Below are 20,062 nucleotides of genomic sequence, written 5' to 3' on the forward strand. Positions count from 1 at the left end.
GCATTCTTCAGAGTAACTTGCCAAAATTTCGAGGGCTACCGCAACACGCGAGTGATGTCTCATTGTCAGAATGGCTTTAGGAATTTAATGAGATCACGGCCCACCACAATATGGAAATAAGTAGCAAGGCTCGACTTCTTGTGGATCACCTCGCAGGACCAGCGCGAGAGGAAATTTTGTGTCTCAGTGAATCAAAGAGGGGTGATATTGATGAAATTGTAGGTTGCCTCAAATTATGCTTTGGCTATCAAGAGACCACGCAGACCCTTAGTAGCAAGTTCCACAACCGTGTTCAAAAGGAGGGAGAATCGCTTTGTGATTTCAGCCGTGTCCTGCTACGCACTTATAACAAGATGGAAAAAGCAGCTACCACACAAGCTCAAGGAGAAGCGCTGAGCCAACTGAAAGATAAGGCTTTGAGTGATCAGTTCGTCAATGGGGCACGTGAGGCTTGGGTGAGGAGAGAGCTTAGGCGAATTCAGTTGACACATGAATCCAGCGGGTTCCTCAAAGTAAGGGAGGAGGCTCTCCAACTCTTTCAAGACACCCCCACTACCCAGAGGCCCAGAGTGCGAGAAGTAGATGTTGAGGTGGGAAGGGTAGTCAGTAATGATTCAACACCCCTCATGCAACAGATGGTTGGACAGCAGAAAGCAATGATGACAGAACTAGAGCATCTTCGAGATGAAGTAGCCAGGCTGAAAAGAGCGAGACCTTTGCAGAGAAGGAAGACAGATGGAGCATGCTATGGCTGTGGCCAGGGGGACATTTCAGGCGAGACTGTCCCAACGTGCCTCCAAACTTTCCAATGCCTCAGTACAACTTCCCCACTGGCCCTAGAAACCAGGATAATCAAAACTTCCCTGCTTGGAGTATGGAACAGGGAACAAGGAGCCAAGAGCATTTCAACATACCGGCAACACACTATCAAGCTCCACCCCAACCAATTACCACCATCCATCACCAACATGCTCCGCCACAAGAGGAAAACTAGTTTCCTCTGTTGTTGAGGGCAAAACAGCGGAGGACATTAGACAACGGTGTAACACAGAAGAGCCCATGGAGGAAATCACCCCAAACCCAAAATTTGGTATGTCCTTAACTGATACTGGAAAGGATGATGCAGAATTGAGTTTGACCCACAGTAGACAGACTTCAGTGGCAGAGGTTGCGACAACGTTTGAGGAGATGAAGAACACTGCAGGGTTAGTGTCCGAAAGCCCGACCGCTATGGCAGAAGTTGCTGGAGTGAAAATTGGCTGTGTCCTTGACACTGGGGCAGAAGCTTCAATAATACCCTCGGATGTGTTCCACTCACAGCTAGAAGCAGCAGTAGGAGAAGTGAACCCGTTTGATTTACCAGTAAAAATTGTTGGGGTCGGTCCAACGAAGGTACCAGTAGAGGGCTTTGTTCGAACTCGCGTTTTGGTGAAGGGACAAGAAGCCACTGTCGGATTTCTGAATGTACAGTGGGAGTCTTGTGGGGAAAGACAAAGAGACTTCCCAATATTATTAGGATGTAATGCACTTCGAGCTCTTTTTCCCTCAGAGGAGGCTCGGGGAGAATTCCAGCTAGTGAAAGACTGCTTAGGCTTGGAGAAAGTGGGCAACGCACATATAAGAGAAGTGGTTACTGGTGCAATGGAAGAAGTATTGCCAGCAAGGACTATACAACATATGGATTGTGTAATGAGGCCCTCTCAAATTAGTGAAACTACAGAGTCAAGGGTCTGGCTTATTCAGGGTATCACAACGCTTGAACCCCAAGTTCATGTCATAGAAGGTTGTAGCTCTGAGAGTGGAGAGATGCATTTACTCCTAATCAATTCTGGAGAAAAGGAGTTCATCATACCACCTAACTCAACAATAGCATCTGCCATACAATTGGAACAACGAAATGAGATTCAACTTCATACTAGAGATGACCAGCTTGAGGTGAATATATGTGATGTATTGATCACCACGACAGAATTGATGAAGGATGAAGAAGGAAGTCGACCTGAACTTACAAGAAATATTCAACCACCAGATGAATCATCGGCACAGGAAAAATTCACCTTCACTGATGGAAAAGAAGTTAAGCTTCCTCATGGCATCAGCCTTCATGAGATGGACTATCAAGATGCATCTAGGATCGCTAAACTTCTGATAGACCATGAAGCGGCATTCTCCAGAGACGAGTTTGACTTGGGACAATGTGACCTTATACCCCACGAAATTAAGGTGACCTCTGACAAAACAGTACGTCTGCCATATCGAAGAATAACTCCCCATGAAACTTCAGAAGTGCGCAGTCTATTGCAAGACATGCTGGAACGTAAGATCATAAGGAGATCTGCTAGCTCTTATGCCAGTCCAGTCGTCTTAGTAAGGAAGAAATCAGGGGCCCTACGCTTATGTATCGACTACCGACAGTTAAATAAGATTACCGTGAAGGACTCTTTCCCAATTCCCAGGATAGACGAATCACTAGAAGTCATGGATGGAGCCAAATACTTCTCTTCCCTCGATTTATCACACGGGTACTTTCAGATCACCATGCATCCAGACTCTGTTCCCTTAACCGCCTTCCGTGTCCCATGGGGCCTCTTCGAGTTTGATAGAATGCCACAGGGTCTGTGCAACAGCCCAAGCACATTTCAGAGAGTGATGGAAGTGATCTTCAGTGACATGAACTTCACAAAACTTATACTGTATCTTGATGATGTTCTGGTGTTCTCCAAAACGTTTGAGGAGCATCTAGCAAGACTTGGAGAAGTCTTCAACCGGTTAGTGAAACATGGCCTGAAGCTGAAAGGTGGAAAATGTCAGCTTTTCAAGAGGGAAGTGGCTCATCTAGGGCATATCGTCAGTGAGAAGGGTGTCATGGTGGATCCGAGCAAGGTATCAAGGATCAAGTCTTGGCCAACACCCCAAAGTGGATCGGAATTGAGCTCCTTCCTTGGCCTCGCATCCTATTATCGGAGATTTGTCCCTGACTTCACAAGACTGACAGCCCCTCTACATGCACTAACCGGACAGAAGTCTAAAAAGAAGAGGAGGAAGACAGTGAACACTGTCTCAGACCTAACATTTGTGTGGACCACAGAAGCAGAAGTGTCCTTTCAGGAGCTGAAAGACAGACTGTCTTCAACGCCAGTCCTGGCATACCCAAGGTTTGGAGAAGAGTTTATACTTGAGGTTGACGCTTCTCTTAAAGGACTCGGTGCCTGTTTGTCACAACCGGATAGAGATGGTCATCTGCATCCAATTTCTTTTGCAAGCCGTAGCCTACGTGGAGCCGAAAAGAACTATCCAGATTTTTCAAGCTTCAAGATTGAGCTGTTAGCTCTCAAATGGGCGGTGGTAGAGAAATTCAAAGGGTACATGATAGGTGCAAAGTGTATTGTCTACACAGATAACAACCCCTTAGCCTATCTTCAAACTGCACAGCTGGGGGCAACTGAGCAAAGATGGGTAGCACAGCTAGCACCCTTCCAGCTGGATATCAGATATCGTCCTGGGAAACTCAACAGATGCGCTGATGCTCTAAGCCGTTGTCCTGGAAATAGCGAAGAAGAAGTGAAAGAGTTGATTGGAGCTCTGACAGTTAGTACTGTCCTCCCAGCGGAAGTTGTGATAGAAGGGGAGCAGCAGCCAGAGGAAGAGCCTCAAATAGCTCCTGGAGTGTACCCATCGTATTCTGCAGAAGAACTTGAGACCATTCAACAACAGAATGATGCACTATCAGTTTGTAGACAATATATCAGAGGTGAATGGAAGTCAGAGGATGAAGTCAAGAGAGAGAATACAGAGACAAGGTCCTGGCTGAAAGAACGTAACAACATCATAGAATGTGGTGGAGTATTGTATAGACAACCACCAGACTCCAAACACCCTCAGAGGAGGCGGTTACTTGTTCCAAAGAGCCTCCAAGAGAAGATGCTACAGATGGCTCATGACCAATGGGGCCATCAAGGAATTAACAGAACTTTGGCAATTCTGCGAGAGAGATGCTTCTGGCCAGGCATGTGTAGTGATGTGAGAGGACACGTCAAGAAGTGCTTTGTCTGCATTGCATCTAAGACGCCAACACCAGCATTACGAACTCCAAGACGACATCTGTTGGCATTCAAGCCCCTTGAATTGATCGCAATCGACTTCTTGAAACTGGATAAAGGTCAAGGTGGATACGAAGATGTCTTGGTAATTACTGATGCATTTACCAAGTTTGCACAAGCAATTCCCTGCAAAAACCAAACTGCAATAATTACGGCACGTGCCTTGATTGATGGTTGGAATGTCCACTATGGTGCTCCGCTGCGAATTCACTCAGATCAGGGACGAAACTTTGAAAGTTCTCTAGTCCGGGAATTGTGCAAGCTGTATGGTATTGAGAAAACACACACCACACCCTACTACCCACAAGGCAACGGGCAAACAGAAAGGTTCAACCGAACTTTGTGCAGTATGATCCGTTCACTTGAGCCAGATCGCCGAAGGAAGTGGCCTGGTCTTATTCATCAATTAGTATTCCTGTACAACTGTACACCTCATGGGACGACAGGACTATCGCCATACCGACTCTTATATGGGCGAGAGCCCCATACCCCGCTAGACCAACTGATCGGGAATGGACAAGCAAATTGGGATGAAGACTTTGTGACAGAGCATTCAAAGTCACTCCAACAGGCGCACATGGTTGCAAAACAAAATATGGAGACGATTCTGAAAAGTGAAAAGACAAGGCATGATGCCCTCCCAATGAGTTCACCACTCAGCATCGGCACGAGGGTGCTACTGAAGAAATGTGCTTTTGAAGGCCGTCATAAACTTGCCGACAAGGTCTTAAGGGATCCTTTCATAGTGACCGCAGTTAACGAGACCGGTGATGTGTACAAAATCCGTCCTATGCTAGGAGGACCAACAAGGGTTGTTAACAGAAGGCTGTTGATCATTGACCCACGAGAGGAGGTACTAGTTCTTAATCCACAGGCCAAAGCAAGGGAGCACGTGAGTTCACAACAAAAATCGCTGGCTACTACAGATGGAAACAATCCCTACTTCGCCTTTTTGTGGGAACCCTCGGATTTGAGTAGGCCTACCCCAGGTGAAGAAAAACAAGCTATCCTCAATGAAGAGGACAATTTGAATGAAGATACCACAGTAACTGGAGATGAATCTCATGAGAGAGCCAACCCTCAACAAGAGAACGCGAACTATGAGTTTGAGTGTCGGAGGTCTCGCAGGATAAATAAGGGACAACACCGAAATCCGCATAATCTCCCTGTATCTGTATTACCAATATGAGAAGCGAACAGTTTTGAATAGAGATTTGTTGATATTATGTGTGTTATATGTATTATGTACATGACTAATTGCATATGTCATGCATAGAAATTTGAAGTATTATTATTATTATCGTACAATGTTTGAAAATTTGAAGGTTTTGTATTTACTGCTCGTAATTACATATATTTACTGCTCGTAATTACATATATTTACCAATTGCAGTCAAACATTATGACATTAATCGTGGGGAAGTTGTTGTAAATTGGAATTTATGTTGTAAATTAAATAGAAATTATGTGGTGCAAAGATGCCCCCCCTTGCTTCTTCAGTCAATGACAAATTGTTTCCCCTCTAGAGGGATTCCCAATGTATTGTTTCCCCTCTAGAGGGGTTCCCATTGTACTGTTTCCCGCCTTTTTTGGGGGTATCTCTATTGAACTCTTTGCATGAGTGGATTTCTTTTGTGTGATTGCTAGCATTGGTGCATGCTATAGCAGGCAGGTAGCGATTCTAAGCTATGTGATAGGACTGCAAGCACTTGTACATTTGGCCTGCTGTAGGAGGAAATGTGATCAGACTTTGTTTAAGTCTGCTGTGGATATGATACTTGGTAGCATGCATACGGTCACTGTTGTTTAGCGTTTTGGCTAGTATTGGCCGAGGCTGTTTAACGAAGAGAAAACAATAAAGTACAGACTCTACTTCACTGACTCCGGATGCATTATTTGGTCGTCATGATCTCGAACCCTTTCATATGATTTTGTTGTTGTTGCATATATGGCTTGTAACAGGTGGGTGTTCTGAAGAGATAGGATATTCTTTTCATAACATGAACTAACTATCTCTTTAAAATAATGTTTAATGTGTTCTCTATTTTGTAATAGGAATATTAATTTTCATTCGTCAGGTGAAACAAAACTATATTCTAGTCTGGATATTGTGAAGAAACACAGTGTTTTGGACAACATCAACACGGTGTTTGGAGACTTGATAACGAATACTTGGTATGTATTACAATATCATTGAACATCGAAACATAGTAAACAGTCACCTACTAATCTTGTTTCACTGAAAGGGTATCTATTCTATACTAATTAGCAAGTACCATCAATTTTAAAAGTATCGTATAATAAGAATGAAAGCTTTGTTTTGCACGTTTGTTGCAATAAACGAAAATAAGGGTTCATTTTTCAAAATTGTTCATAAAGTTATGGATGTAGATTGTTAATAAATTGCAGTTTGGAGTACGTTTTCAGCGACTTGTCTCATGAAAGTCAAGGTGCCGGAATAATAGTGCTGATTTCATTGAATAGCGCCATCTTGTGTTATAAACGGAAGAGTGAAAAATAATTTTGTGACGGAATGGACTATTTTTAGCGAAAGGACCCGGGGTAGCCTAACAATTTGTCAACCTTCTCATTTATGTTAGACACTGTAGCTTGATTCACACTTTTGTAATTTGGGAAGATAAACTGATTCATTAACTTTTTACGTCAGGCCGTCGCTGGGTCAACTAAAAAATAGCTATTTAGATTAATTAACACTGAAACTTTTCACTGTTGATCAAGTGGAGATGCAAACCGTGAATTAAATTTGACTCTGATACGAAGCATGAAAGCCTAGGTATCCACTGGCGTACTGGTGGGGGGGGGGGGCGCCAGCCCCCCCCCCCAAATAAAATTGAACCATGACTTATTTTCAATTCCATATACAAGTGATGTATAAATGTTCGTGAAATCACATGATTTTCAACAAAATGCGCGTTTCTCCATTTCTGTTGCGAACTGTCACATTCCCAAATGACCAGGAAGAGCAAATGTTTTTTTATAGTCACTAAGGGGCCGTGGCAACTATCAGTAACACTAGTAAAAAAAGAATCCTTTCTAGAAGCAACTGTGACAAGCACGGCCGGGCGTTCCATACTTACATCATGTAACACTGCACATGTACCGGTAAGGGGGCCCATTGGGGAAATTGAATTCAAACAAGATTAAGAGTAGTGAACGGTTCAACGAATCGTCTTCTTTCTCTAATTATTTAATGAAACGGCAAAGCTTTCGCGCTTCGGGGGGGGGGAACTTAATTCAGACTAGGATTAAGAGTCGAGAACGGTACAACGAATCGTTTCCCTTCTTTAATAATAATATATTAATGAAGTGTCAAAGTTTTCGCGCTTTGCGCGGGAGGGGGGGGGGGGATAAACTGAATTCAGACAAGTATACGATACAACGAATCGTCTTCTTTCTCTGATAATTTAATGAAACGTGAAAGCTTCCGCGCTTCGCGCGGGTGGGCGAATATGATTTCAGACAAGGATTAAGAGTCGGAACCGGTACAATGAATCGTCTTCTTTCAAAGTTTTCGCGCTTTGCGCGGGAGGGGGGGGGGGGGGGGGGTAAACTGAATTCAGACAAGAATACGATACAACGAATCGTCTTCTTTCTCTAATAATATAATGAAACGTGAAAGCTTCCGCGCTTCACGCGGGATGGGCGAAAATGAATTCAGACAAGGATTAAGAGTACAAGTTTAATGAAACGTCAAAGTTTCCGCGCTTCACCCGAGATGGGCGAAAATGAATTCAGACAAGGATTAACAGTCGGAACCGGTACAATGAATCGACTTCTTTCTCTAATAATTTAATGAAGTGTCAAAGCTTCGCGCTTCGCGCGGGAGTGGGAAACTGAATTCAGACAAAAACACGATAAAACGAATCGTCTTCTTTCTCTAATAATTTAATGAAACGTCAAGGCTTCCGCGCTTCGCGCGGTATGGGCGAAAATGAATTCAGAGAAGGATTAAGAGTAATAATTTATTGAAACGTCAAAATTGCCGCGCTTCGGGCGGGTGGGGGAGGAGGAAACTGGATCCAAACAAGAATTAAGAGTCGAAAACAGTACAACGGATCGAGCGATGCCCCTGATAACCACACAGTTTATACACTCGAGAAAATGTTTGCAAGTACTACTGATGAAGTACCGGACCACCGTCTTTGTGCATTGTGCGGCATCAAAGCATATACAACGTCTCAGGATGTGACAGATCACTTTTCTCTAACTTCTAATCAATCAGAAGGCCTCGATTTTTTCCAGGAAGTACCTGTGGACATTAATGCGCCAAATGTGTTTCTCAAATTGCAAAAGATCCCTACTCCTGGAACGGGTAGGAGAAAGCAATTTGACGTCATATTACTCCAGGAAGTGCCTGAAAATGCGTTTAATTTGGTTCTAAAATTTCAAATGCTTCTTACTCTGACCCACCCCGCTTGGTCGCTCCGCTTCCTCGCTGCTAAAGCCTCGCTCTGTCGCTTCATCGTGTTACATATATTTAACCCCATTCCATTTTGTGCCCCCCCCCCAGTAAGAAATTCCTGGATCCTCCACTGACGCCCATACCCCTTGAGCTTCGGGGGCTCCGCCCCTTGGCCCTAGCCGGGGCTTTGCCCCTAGACCCTACTTTGCGAAACGTTCAGCGGGGTATGCATGTTAGAGTGGGGTGCTGCGATTTTTTTTTGGTCAGCCCCCCCAAACGTTTTTGCTCATTACGCCACTATAGGTATCTATAATGTCTTGATGAGAAAGGAGCATTTGCTGTATGTAATAGGTGTTTGTATGTAATCTGCTTGGACTTGATAGCTTACCTGCACACGGAGTCCCAGCATAACCAGCAGAGCACGCACATGTATACATGTTCAATCCATTGGTACAATCTTCATTAGCCATACACGGACTGGAAGCACATTCGTCGATATCTGTGCAAATTGAGTTCCAAAGACAAGAATAGAATAAAAGCGACTAGAAAATAATTTTACTTTTGACCACTTTATCTTTTTTTAACGGATGATAGGAAAATTAATTTAAAACTGGCATTTTAAATAAGACAGTTAATGAATTGACAACCTCATTCGTAAAACTACAACAATACATAACTTAAACAAAGTAAATGAACTAAATATCTCTTTTAATGTTTTATATGGATATATTATTTTTGTAATGGGGATATTAATGTTCAGTCGTCAGGTGAAAAATAAAACTATATTCTAGTCTGGATATTGTGAAGAAACACAGTGTTTTGGACAAAAACAACACGGAGTTCGGAGACTAGATAACAAATACTTGGTATGGATTACAATATCGTTGAACATCGAACTATAGTTACAGCCAACGACTTAAACATTTGTTTCACTGAAAGGTTTATATTCTAAACAAATTAGCAAGTAGACGTCGCCGGTAATCAAATAAAAAAGGTCATTAAAATGAATTAACATTGTAACATTTCACTGTTGATCGAGAGGAGATGCAAACTGTGAGTTGAATTTGACTCTGATACGAAGCATGAAAGCCTAGGTATCTATAAGGTCTTGATGAGAAAGGAGCATTATTTTGCTTTATGTAATAGGTGTTTGTATGTAATCTGCTTTGACTTGATAGCTTACCTGCACATGGAGTCCCAGCATAACCAGCAGAGCACGCACATGTATACATGTTCACTCCATTGGTACAATCTTCATTAGCCATACACGGAATGGAAGCACATTCGTCGATATCTGCGCAAATTGAGTTTCAGTGATAATCATTGGAATGAAAGTGACAAGAAAATAATTTCCATGTTGTCAGATATTTCTATTTTTAGCGATTAACAGGAAAATCCAGTAAAAATTGTTTTTAAATGCAAATTAATGATAATTGAAAAAAAATCTACTTCATTTGTAAAACTTTTAATGAAAAAATAAAATAAAGTAAACAAACTAAATCTATCTTGATTTGTCCGATTTTTTTCTCCAAATTCATGGACTTAGAAAAAGAAAAAAAATCTCTAAAACAAGTTTCGTTGTCTGACAGTCCTTGATGTGGCCCTCGAAGAAAAAGTGAATAACAAGAAAATTAAGTCAAAACTTGCATTTTAAATAATGAGAGCTAAGAAATGAATAACCTCCTTCGTAGAATTATTAATACATAACATGAACTAAATATCTCTTTAAATATTTAATGTGTTCTCTATTTTGTAAAAGGAATATTAATGTTCATTCGTCAGATGAAACAAAACTTTATTCTAGTCTGGATATTGTGAAGAAACACAGTGTTTTGGACAACATCAACACAGTGTTTGGAGACTTGATAACGAATACTTGGTATGGATTACAATATCATTGAACATCGAAACATAGTAAACAGTCACCTACTAATCTTGTTTCACTGAAAGGGTATATTCTAAACTAATTAGCAAGTACCATCAATTTTAAAAGTATCGTATAATAAGAATGAAAGCTTTGTTTTGCACCTTTGTTGCAATAAACGATAATAAGTGTTCACTTTTCAAAATTGTTCATAAAGTTATGGATATAGATTGTTAATAAATTGTAGTTTGGAGTATGTTTTCAGCGACTTGTCTCATAAAAATCAAGGTGCCGGAATATTAGTGCTGATTTCATTGAATAGCGCCATCTTGTATTATAAACGAAAGAGTGAAAAATAATTTTGTGACGGAATGGACTATTTTTAGCGATAGGACCCGGGGTAGCCTAACAATTTGTCAACCTTCTCATTTATGTTCGACACTGTAGCTTGATTCACACTTTTGTAATTTGGGAAGATAAAATGATTCGTTAACTTTTTACGTCAGGCCGTCGCTGGGAATTACTAAAAAGGGCCAACATTGTGACTTTTCACTGTTGATCGAGTGGAGATGCAACCGTGAGTTGAATTTGACTCTGATACGAAGCATGAAAGCCTAGGTATCTATAATGTCTTGATGAGAAAGAAGCATTTGATTTATGTAATAGGTGTTTGTATGTAATCTGCTTTGATTTGATAGCTTACCTGCACACGGAGTCCCAGCATAACCAGCAGAGCACTCACAAGTATACATGTTCAATCCATTAGTGCAATCCTCTTCAGCTGTACACGGACTGGAAGCACATTCGTCGATATCTGTGCAAATTGAGTTTCAATGATAATCATTGGAATGAAAGTGACAAGAAAATAATTTCCATGTTGTCAGATATTTATATTTTTAGCGATTAGCAGGAAAATCCAGTAAAAATTGTTTTTAAATGCAAATTAATGATAATTGAGAAAAAATCTACTTCATTTGTAAAACTTTTAATAAAAAAATAAAATAAAGTAAACAAACTAAATCTATCTTGATTTGTCCGATTTTTTTCTCCAAATTCATGGACTTAGAAAAAGAAAAAAAATCTCTAAAACAAGTTTCGTTGTCTGACAGTCCTTGATGTGGCCCTCGAAGAAAAAGTGATTAACAGGAAAATTAAGTCAAAACTTGCATTTTAAATAATGAGAGTTAAGAAATGAATAACCTCCTTCGTAGAATTATCAATACATAACATGAACTAAATATCTCTTTAAATGTTTAATGTGTTCTCTATTTTGTAATAGGAATATTAATGTTCATTCGTCAGGTGAAACAAAACTATATTCTAGTCTGGATATTGTGAAGAAACACAGTGTTTTGGACAACATCAACACAGTGTTTGGAGACTTGATAACGAATACTTGGTATGGATTACAATATCATTGAACATCGAAACATAGTAAACAGTCACCTACTAATCTTGTTTCACTGAAAGTGTATATTCTAAACTAATTAGCAAATACCATCAATTCTAAAAATATCGTATGATAAGAATAAAAGCTTTGTTCTGCACGTTTGTTGCAATAAACGAAAATAAGTGTTCATTTTTCAAAATTGATCATAAAGTTATGGATATAGATTGTTAATAAATTGTAGTTTGGAGTACGTTTTCAGCGACTTGTCTCATGAAAATCAAGGTGCCGGAATAATTGTTCTGATTTCATTGAATAGCGCCATCTTGTGTTATAAACGAAAGAGTGAAAAATAATTTTGTGACGGAACGGACTATTTTTAGCGAAAGGACCCGGGGTAGCCTAACAATTTGTCAACCTTCTCATTTATATTCGACACTGTAGCTTGATTCACACTTTTGTAATTTGGGAAGATAAACTGATTCATTAACTTTTTACGTCAGGCCGTCGCTGGGCCAACTAAAAAATAGCTATTTAATTAATTAACATTGTGACTTTTCACTGTTGATCGAGTGGAGATGCAAACCGTGAGTTGAATTTGACTCTGATACGAAGAATGAAAGCCTAGGTATCTATAATGTCTTGATGAGAAAGAAGCATTTGCTGTATGTAATAGGTGTTTGTATGTAATCTGCTTTGACTTGATAGCTTACCTGCACACGGAGACCCAGCATAACCAGCAGAGCACGCACATGTATACATGTTCAATCCATTGGTACAATCTTCATTAGCCATACACGGAGTGGAAGCACATTCGTCGATATCTGTGCAAATTGAGTTTCAATTATTAAGTCTTGCCAAAGGACATTAGTGCCGCGGAGGGACTTTAACCGCGGACATGTACATGTGCTTCGGGGTTTAATGGAGCTTTGTCTAGTACAGGTACTAGACCCTTATTGAAACAAAAATTCATGGTAAGTTCTACGGGGATCAAAATTATGATACATTGGGTTTTAAAGATAATATGCCCTTTTTTGCAGCCAACATCAAATTCTGGAGAACTTTGCAGAAATTATGAATATTTTATGAATGTCCTATCTGTGAAATTTAAACGTTAGCAGAGTCCTAATGATAAAATCATGCAAAGAAACCCGTTTACTTGCTAGACTTCACTGTCTACACTATTGAGTGACTGACTGGCTTTTTTTTTTTTTTTTTTTTTACTTCTTTGGTAATAAACATACATGAAATGGGCTGTAACGGGTACATGAGCATTTGTCTACATCCATAACCCACTTCTTGTAATGGCCACAATTAAACTGATTGAATTTTTGCGCAGCATCAAACGTACGACCATTCGGTACAATGGTCTGAAAATCAGACTATTACTTACTGGCTCTATAGCTCTTAAGTCGATTCGACAACTTATAGTCGTTGCTTTCCCACTTCAAGACATTTTGAAGCCCCCCTTTTTTAAGGAAGTTCTAAATTAGTATTTACTTTCAACGTCCGGTGGAATTTAACCTTTTCATTTTTTTTTTTACTGCAAACGGACATAGTACCTTTAATACATGTACTACACAAAGCTCCATTAAATCCCGAAGCACATGTACATCTTATCCAATACGCTACCGACCCGTTACACAGGGTAGCGATTTCTTTTTTTCAATCATTCAATTTTTTTCTCTCTATCGCTTCCTCTTTTTCCTCTCTTCTACTCTTTGGGCTTAAATAAATTATCACTTTCTTTTCTCTTCTTTTCTTCCGTCAATCTCTCTGGACCCAACCTCTTTATTAAGCCAGTGAGAATGAAATATTAACGTACCTCTGTCACACACAGATCCTGTAAATCCACCAGCACATGTACATGCATCGTTCTCACAGGTACCACCGTTCAGACACGGGTTGCCACTTGTACAATCGACTACAGAGAGGAGAGAAAATATCCTGAAGTCAATAAAAGTTTTTACATTCATCGTTCTCGACCGAACCGTTCCAAAAGCATTTAAGAATAGTGTACTTTAGATTGTCAAATTATCAAATAGTTCGACTTGTTCAACTTCTTTATGGAAAAATGGGGGCTAAAAGTTACATTGACGATCTTAAAATGTATTAGGAGGCTGAAGTCATAATATGACCATAACATGACACAAATTCCATGTCACAGTGTTAACCCTTTGAAAGCGAGTCCGCGCATTGTGATTGTTTCCCCTGTGACGGAGCGATTTCGGTTACATCGCCAGTAATGGAGAATTTGGCGGTGCTTTCTACTTTCATTGCTCATTGCGCCTCATTCAGTCATTTTCGTGATTTTTTGTAAATATAAAAATGAAAGATCAGACTTTTTTCTTTCTAAAAATATAAGTTTTGTTTACCAATACGACGTATTTTCGTACCAGTCTTTATGCAATACAATGTACTTTTTAGTTTGGATATTTACCATGCTATTTGATTTTCTTCTATTTCCATAGCGCTTAGAGACTCAATTGTAATTTACGCTATATAAAAACTGAATATTATTATATCTTACTTGTGTCAGCGCATGTAGCTCCATAATACGCCGAAGCACATGTACATACATTGTTGTCACATGTACCTATGTTCATACACGGGATTTCCGCAGAACAGACCACGACTGAAAGTAAAGAAAATATACTAAAATAAATAACGAATTTCACATTTATCGTTAAGGACCAAACCGCTCCACTGGTTTGGAATTTAAGTGCACTGCAAGGTTCTGGAGTCATCAAAATTGACCGAGTCTTGGTAAAGTAACAGGCACTGTACACAGAAAGCTATGAGACAACACACATGGTGTCGGGGCTAGTACTACCTTGATTTCCTTGTCTTTCTATGCTCATTACTCAGCCAGTATACATTTTCTTTCAAATTTGTTTGGCACATGTCATTTATTTGTAATCTTGAACATTCAGTGTAATTTTCGTTTGATTCTGTGAGAATTAATTTTTTTTTTTTTACCAGAACTGGAGTTTATCTTTAATGTATGTGCTCCTGATTGATCAAAAATAACAGAAAGCAAGTGATTTCTTCATCTTGGGTTGAATTTAATGTAAAAATTGACGCAAAAATTACCTATACATTGAATACGTTGCAAGACATGTTATCGCCCAAAGTGGAATCGTTGTGATCACAATGACATGTGTTAGTTTCAACGTATCCTTAAACAGAATCTTTATCAATGGAGATCGTTGTTGGAATCACTACCGGTATATCAAATCTGCTGTTTTGTAGATGACCATGCACTTCCATACTTCAAGACAGTGCCTACTCGAAATCAAAAGGAGGAGAGTTTCTATCAATTCCTAACAAGAATGAGAAACATCTACGAACTCTATCTGGAAAAAAATCTTCAATTCGATTAACGACAGTGAGAGAAAGAGTTACCTCATTTGTGAAACTATAAGTCAATAAATCTAACCAAGTAAATGGACTTAATATCTTTTTCAAAGTTCAAATCTGTATGTCTGTACTTTTACTTTATTGACTCTCAAGTAAAAAGAAACTCAAAGAGTTTCCTCAACAATCACTGTAATTTCTTTCTTTCTGTTTCCTTGCTCGCTCTGTATCTATAATTTTTTAATAAGCAAGGAATGAGAATTTCATTGGATTTTGCTTTACAATTGTAATATAATAAAAAAGCTAAAGCTTACCAATTTCACAGGTACTCCCAGTGTAGCCAGCATCACATACGCACGTAACGGTGGGATCTCCAGCAGTACAAGATCCTCTACTCATACACGAGTCGGCAGCACAAAGGACTAAACATGTGAAAATTGATTTTCAAAGGCAATGAATTTGATACGGATGACGAGAAAAAAACAAACATTTTTGACAGATTAAACTTTACCTGACGGATTACAGGAAAATAGAGTCAAAAGTGGTATCTTCAATTCGATTAACCACAGTGAGAGAAAGAGTTACCTCATTTGTGAAACTCTAAGTCAATAAAAGAAAATGGACTGAATATCTCTTTCAAAGTTCAATTCTTTTCCAAAATATGGCCTTTGAAATTTTGGAAAAAAGATAATTTAATCGCAAATCTTAATGAATGTGCTCCTGATTGATCAAAAATAACAGAAAGCAAGTGATTTCTTCATCTTGGGTTGAATTTGATGTAAAAATTGACGCAAAAATTACCTATACATTGAATACCTTGCAAGACATGTTATCGCCTAAAGTGGAATCGTTGTGATCACAATGACATGTGTTAGTTTCAACGTATCCTGAAACAGAATCTTTATCAATGGAGATCGTTGTTGGAATCACTACCGGTATATCAAATCTGCTGTTTTGTAGATGACCATGCACTTCCATACTTCAAGACAGTGCCTACTCGAAATCAAAAAGAGGAGAGTTTCTATCAATTCCTAACAAGAATGAGAAACATCTACGAACTCTATCTGGAAAAAATCTTCAATTCGATTAACGACAGTGAGAGAAAGAGTTACCTCATTTGTGAAACTATAAGTCAATAAATCCAACCAAGTAAATGGACTTGATATCTTTTTCAAAGTTCAAATCTGTATGTCTGTACTTTTACTTTATTGACTCTCAAGTAAAAAGAAACTCAAAGAGTTTCCTCAACAATCACTGTAATTTCTTTCTTTCTGTTTCCTTGCTCGCTCTGTATCTATAATTTTTTTATAAGCAAGGAATGAGAATTTCATTGGATTTTGCTTTACAATTGTAATATAATAAAAAAGCTAAAGCTTACCAATTTCACAGGTACTCCCAGTGTAGCCAGCATCACATACGCACGTAACGGTGGGATCTCCAGCAGTACAAGATCCTCTACTCATACACGAGTCGGCAGCACAAAGGACTAAACATGTGAAAATTGATTTTCAAAGGCAATGAATTTGATACGGATGACGAGAAAAAAACAAACATTTTTGACAGATTAAACTTTACCTGACGGATTACAGGAAAATAGAGTCAAAAGTGGTATCTTCAATTCGATTAACCACAGTGAGAGAAAGAGTTACCTCATTTGTGAAACTCTAATGGACTGAATATCTCTTTCAAAGTTCAATTCTTTTCCAAAATATGGCCTTTGAAATTTTGGAAAAAAGATAATTTAATCGCAAATCTTAATGAATGTGCTCCTGATTGATCAAAAATAACAGAAAGCAAGTGATTTTTTCATCTTGGGTTGAATTTAATGTAAAAATTGACGCAAAAATTACCTATACATTGAATACGTTGCAAGACATGTTATCGCCTAAAGTGGAATCGTTGTGATCAGAATGACATGTGTTAGTTTCAACGTATCCTGAAACAGAATCTTTATCAATGGAGATCGTTGTTGGAATCACTACCGGTATATCAAATCTGCTGTTTTGTAGATGACCATGCACTTCCATACTTCAAGACAGTGCCTACTCGAAATCAAAAGGAGGAGAGTTTCTATCAATTCCTAACAAGAATGAGAAACATCTACGAACTCTATCTGGAAAAAAAAATCTTCAATTCGATTAACGACAGTGAGAGAAAGAGTTACCTCATTTGTGAAACTATAAGTCAATAAATCCAACCAAGTAAATGGACTTAATATCTTTTTCAAAGTTCAAATCTGTATGTCTGTACTTTTACTTTATTGACTCTCAAGTAAAAGGAAACTCAAAGAGTTTCCTCAACAATCACTGTAATTTCTTTCTTTCTGTTTCCTTGCTCGCTCTGTATCTATAATTTTTTAATAAGCAAGGAATGAGAATTTCATTGGATTTTGCTTTACAATTGTAATATACTAAAAAAGCTAAAGCTTACCAATTTCACAGGTACTCCCAGTGTAGCCAGCATCACATACGCACGTAACGGTTGGATCTCCAGCAGTACAAGATCCTCTACTCATACACGAGTCGGCAGCACAAAGGACTAAACATGTGAAAATTGATTTTCAAAGGCAATGAATTTGATACAGATGACGAGAAAAAAACAAACATTTTTGACAGATTAAACTTTACCTGACGGATTACAGGAAAATAGAGTCAAAAGTGGTATCTTCAATTCGATTAACCACAGTGAGAGAAAGAGTTACCTCATTTGTGAAACTCTAAGTCAATAAAAGAAAATGGACTGAATATCTCTTTCAAAGTTCAATTCTTTTCCAAAATATGGCCTTTGAAATTTTGGAAAAAAGATAATTTAATCGCAAATCTTAATGAATGTGCTCCTGATTGATCAAAAATAACAGAAAGCAAGCGATTTCTTCCTCTTGGGTTGAATTTAAAGTAAAAATTGACGCAAAAATTACCTATACATTGAATACGTTGCAAGACATGTTATCGCCAAAAGTGGAATCGTTGTGATCACAATGACATGTGTTAGTTTCAACGTATCCTTAAACAGAATCTTTATCAATGGAGATCGTTGTTGGAATCACTACCGGTATATCAAATCTGCTGTTTTGTAGATGACCATGCACTTCCATACTTCAAGACAGTGCCTACTCGAAATCAAAAAGAGGAGAGTTTCTATCAATTCCTAACAAGAATGAGAAACATCTACGAACTCTATCTGGAAAAAATCTTCAATTCGATTAACGACAGTGAGAGAAAGAGTTACCTCATTTGTGAAACTATAAGTCCATAAATCCAACCAAGTAAATGGACTTGATATCTTTTTCAAAGTTCAAATCTGTATGTCTGTACTTTTACTTTATTGACTCTCAAGTAAAAAGAAACTCAAAGAGTTTCCTCAACAATCACTGTAATTTCTTTCTTTCTGTTTCCTTGCTCGCTCTGTATCTATAATTTTTTAATAAGCAAGGAATGAGAATTTCATTGGATTTTGCTTTACAATTGTAATATAATAAAAAAGCTAAAGCTTACCAATTTCACAGGTACTCCCAGTGTAGCCAGCATCACATACGCACGTAACGGTGGGATCTCCAGCAGTACAAAATCCTCTACTCATACACGAGTCGGCAGCACAAAGGACTAAACATGTGAAAATTGATTTTCAAAGGCAATGAATTTGATACAGATGACGAGAAAAAAACAAACATTTTTGACAGATTAAACTTTACCTGACGGATTACAGGAAAATAGAGTCAAAAGTGGTATCTTCAATTCGATTAACCACAGTGAGAGAAAGAGTTACCTCATTTGTGAAACTCTAAGTCAATAAAAGAAAATGGACTGAATATCTCTTTCAAAGTTCAATTCTTTTCTAAAATATGGCGTTTGAAATTTTGGAAAAAAGATAATTTAATCGCAAATCTTAATGAATGTGCTCCTGATTGATCAAAAATAACAGAAAGCAAGTGATTTCTTCATCTTGGGTTGAATTTAATGTAAAAATTGACGCAAAAATTACCTATACATTGAATACGTTGCAAGACATGTTATCGTCCAAAGTGGAATCGTTGTGATCACAATGACATGTGTTAGTTTCAACGTATCCTTAAACAGAATCTTTATCAATGGAGATCGTTGTTGGAATCACTACCGGTATATCAAATCTGCTGTTTTGTAGATGACCATGCACTTCCATACTTCAAGACAGTGCCTACTCGAAATCAAAAGGAGGAGAGTTTCTATCAATTCCTAACAAGAATTAGAAACATCTACGAACCGTATCTGGAAAAAATCTTCAATTCGATTAACGACAGTGAGAGAAAGAGTTACCTCATTTGTGAAACTATAAGTCAATAAATCCAACCAAGTAAATGGACTTAATATCTTTTTCAAAGTTCAAATCTGTATGTCTGTACTTTTACTTTATTGACTCTCAAGTAAGAAGAAACTCAAAGAGTTTCCTCAACAATCACTGTAATTTCTTTTTTTCTGTTTCCTTGCTCGCTCTGTATCTATAATTTTTTAATAAGCAACGAATGAGAATTTCATTGGATTTTGCTTTACATGAAAAATGCATGTATGCATGATTGTAATATAATAAAAAAGCTAAAGCTTACCAATTTCACAGGTACTCCCAGTGTAGCCAGCATCACATACGCACGTAACGGTGGGATCTCCATCAGTACAAGCTCCTCTACTCATACACGTGTCGGCAGCACAAACGACTAAACATGTGAAAATTGATTTTCAAAGGCAATGAATTTGATAAAGATGACGAGAAAAAAACAAACATTTTTGACAGATTAAACTTTACCTGACGGATTACAGGAAAATAGAGTCAAAAGTGGTATCTTCAATTCGATTAACCACAGTGAGAGAAAGAGTTACCTCATTTGTGAAACTCTAATGGACTGAATATCTCTTTCAAAGTTCAATTCTTTTCCAAAATATGGCCTTTGAAATTTTGGA

General features: G+C 38.5%; 2 protein-coding genes across 3 annotated transcripts in view; both read right to left on the reverse strand.

Moving 5' to 3' along the window:
• The window catches only part of LOC105437744 (fibropellin-3-like), a 35,805-nt gene extending 26,776 nt beyond the window's left edge, over positions 1-9,029 (reverse strand). The window contains exon 1 of one of the 2 annotated variants that reach the window (XM_030999417.1): positions 8,912-9,016. In XM_030999417.1, the coding sequence (XP_030855277.1) occupies positions 8,912-8,993 (82 nt within the window). In that variant the 5' untranslated portion in view covers positions 8,994-9,016. Of the gene's footprint in view, positions 1-8,911 lie in introns of both variants that reach the window. The other variant, XM_030999418.1, reaches the window with a different exon arrangement.
• Positions 9,030-15,434: 6,405 nt separating this feature from the next.
• LOC105440783 (fibropellin-3-like) lies at positions 15,435-19,810 on the reverse strand. The gene is made up of 5 exons (XM_030999206.1): positions 19,711-19,810; positions 18,626-18,733; positions 17,562-17,669; positions 16,510-16,617; positions 15,435-15,553 (listed from the first exon to the last, which is right to left on the reverse strand). The coding sequence occupies exons 1-5, from the start codon at positions 19,793-19,795 to the stop codon at positions 15,435-15,437; spliced, it is 528 nt and encodes a 175-aa protein (XP_030855066.1). The 5' UTR covers positions 19,796-19,810.
• Positions 19,811-20,062: the final 252 nt, after the last annotated feature.

This window comes from Strongylocentrotus purpuratus, unplaced genomic scaffold, assembly GCF_000002235.5.
Source record: "Strongylocentrotus purpuratus isolate Spur 01 unplaced genomic scaffold, Spur_5.0 spur5_scaffold_5, whole genome shotgun sequence".
In the NCBI taxonomy this organism is placed as follows: Eukaryota; Metazoa; Echinodermata; class Echinoidea; order Camarodonta; family Strongylocentrotidae; genus Strongylocentrotus; species Strongylocentrotus purpuratus.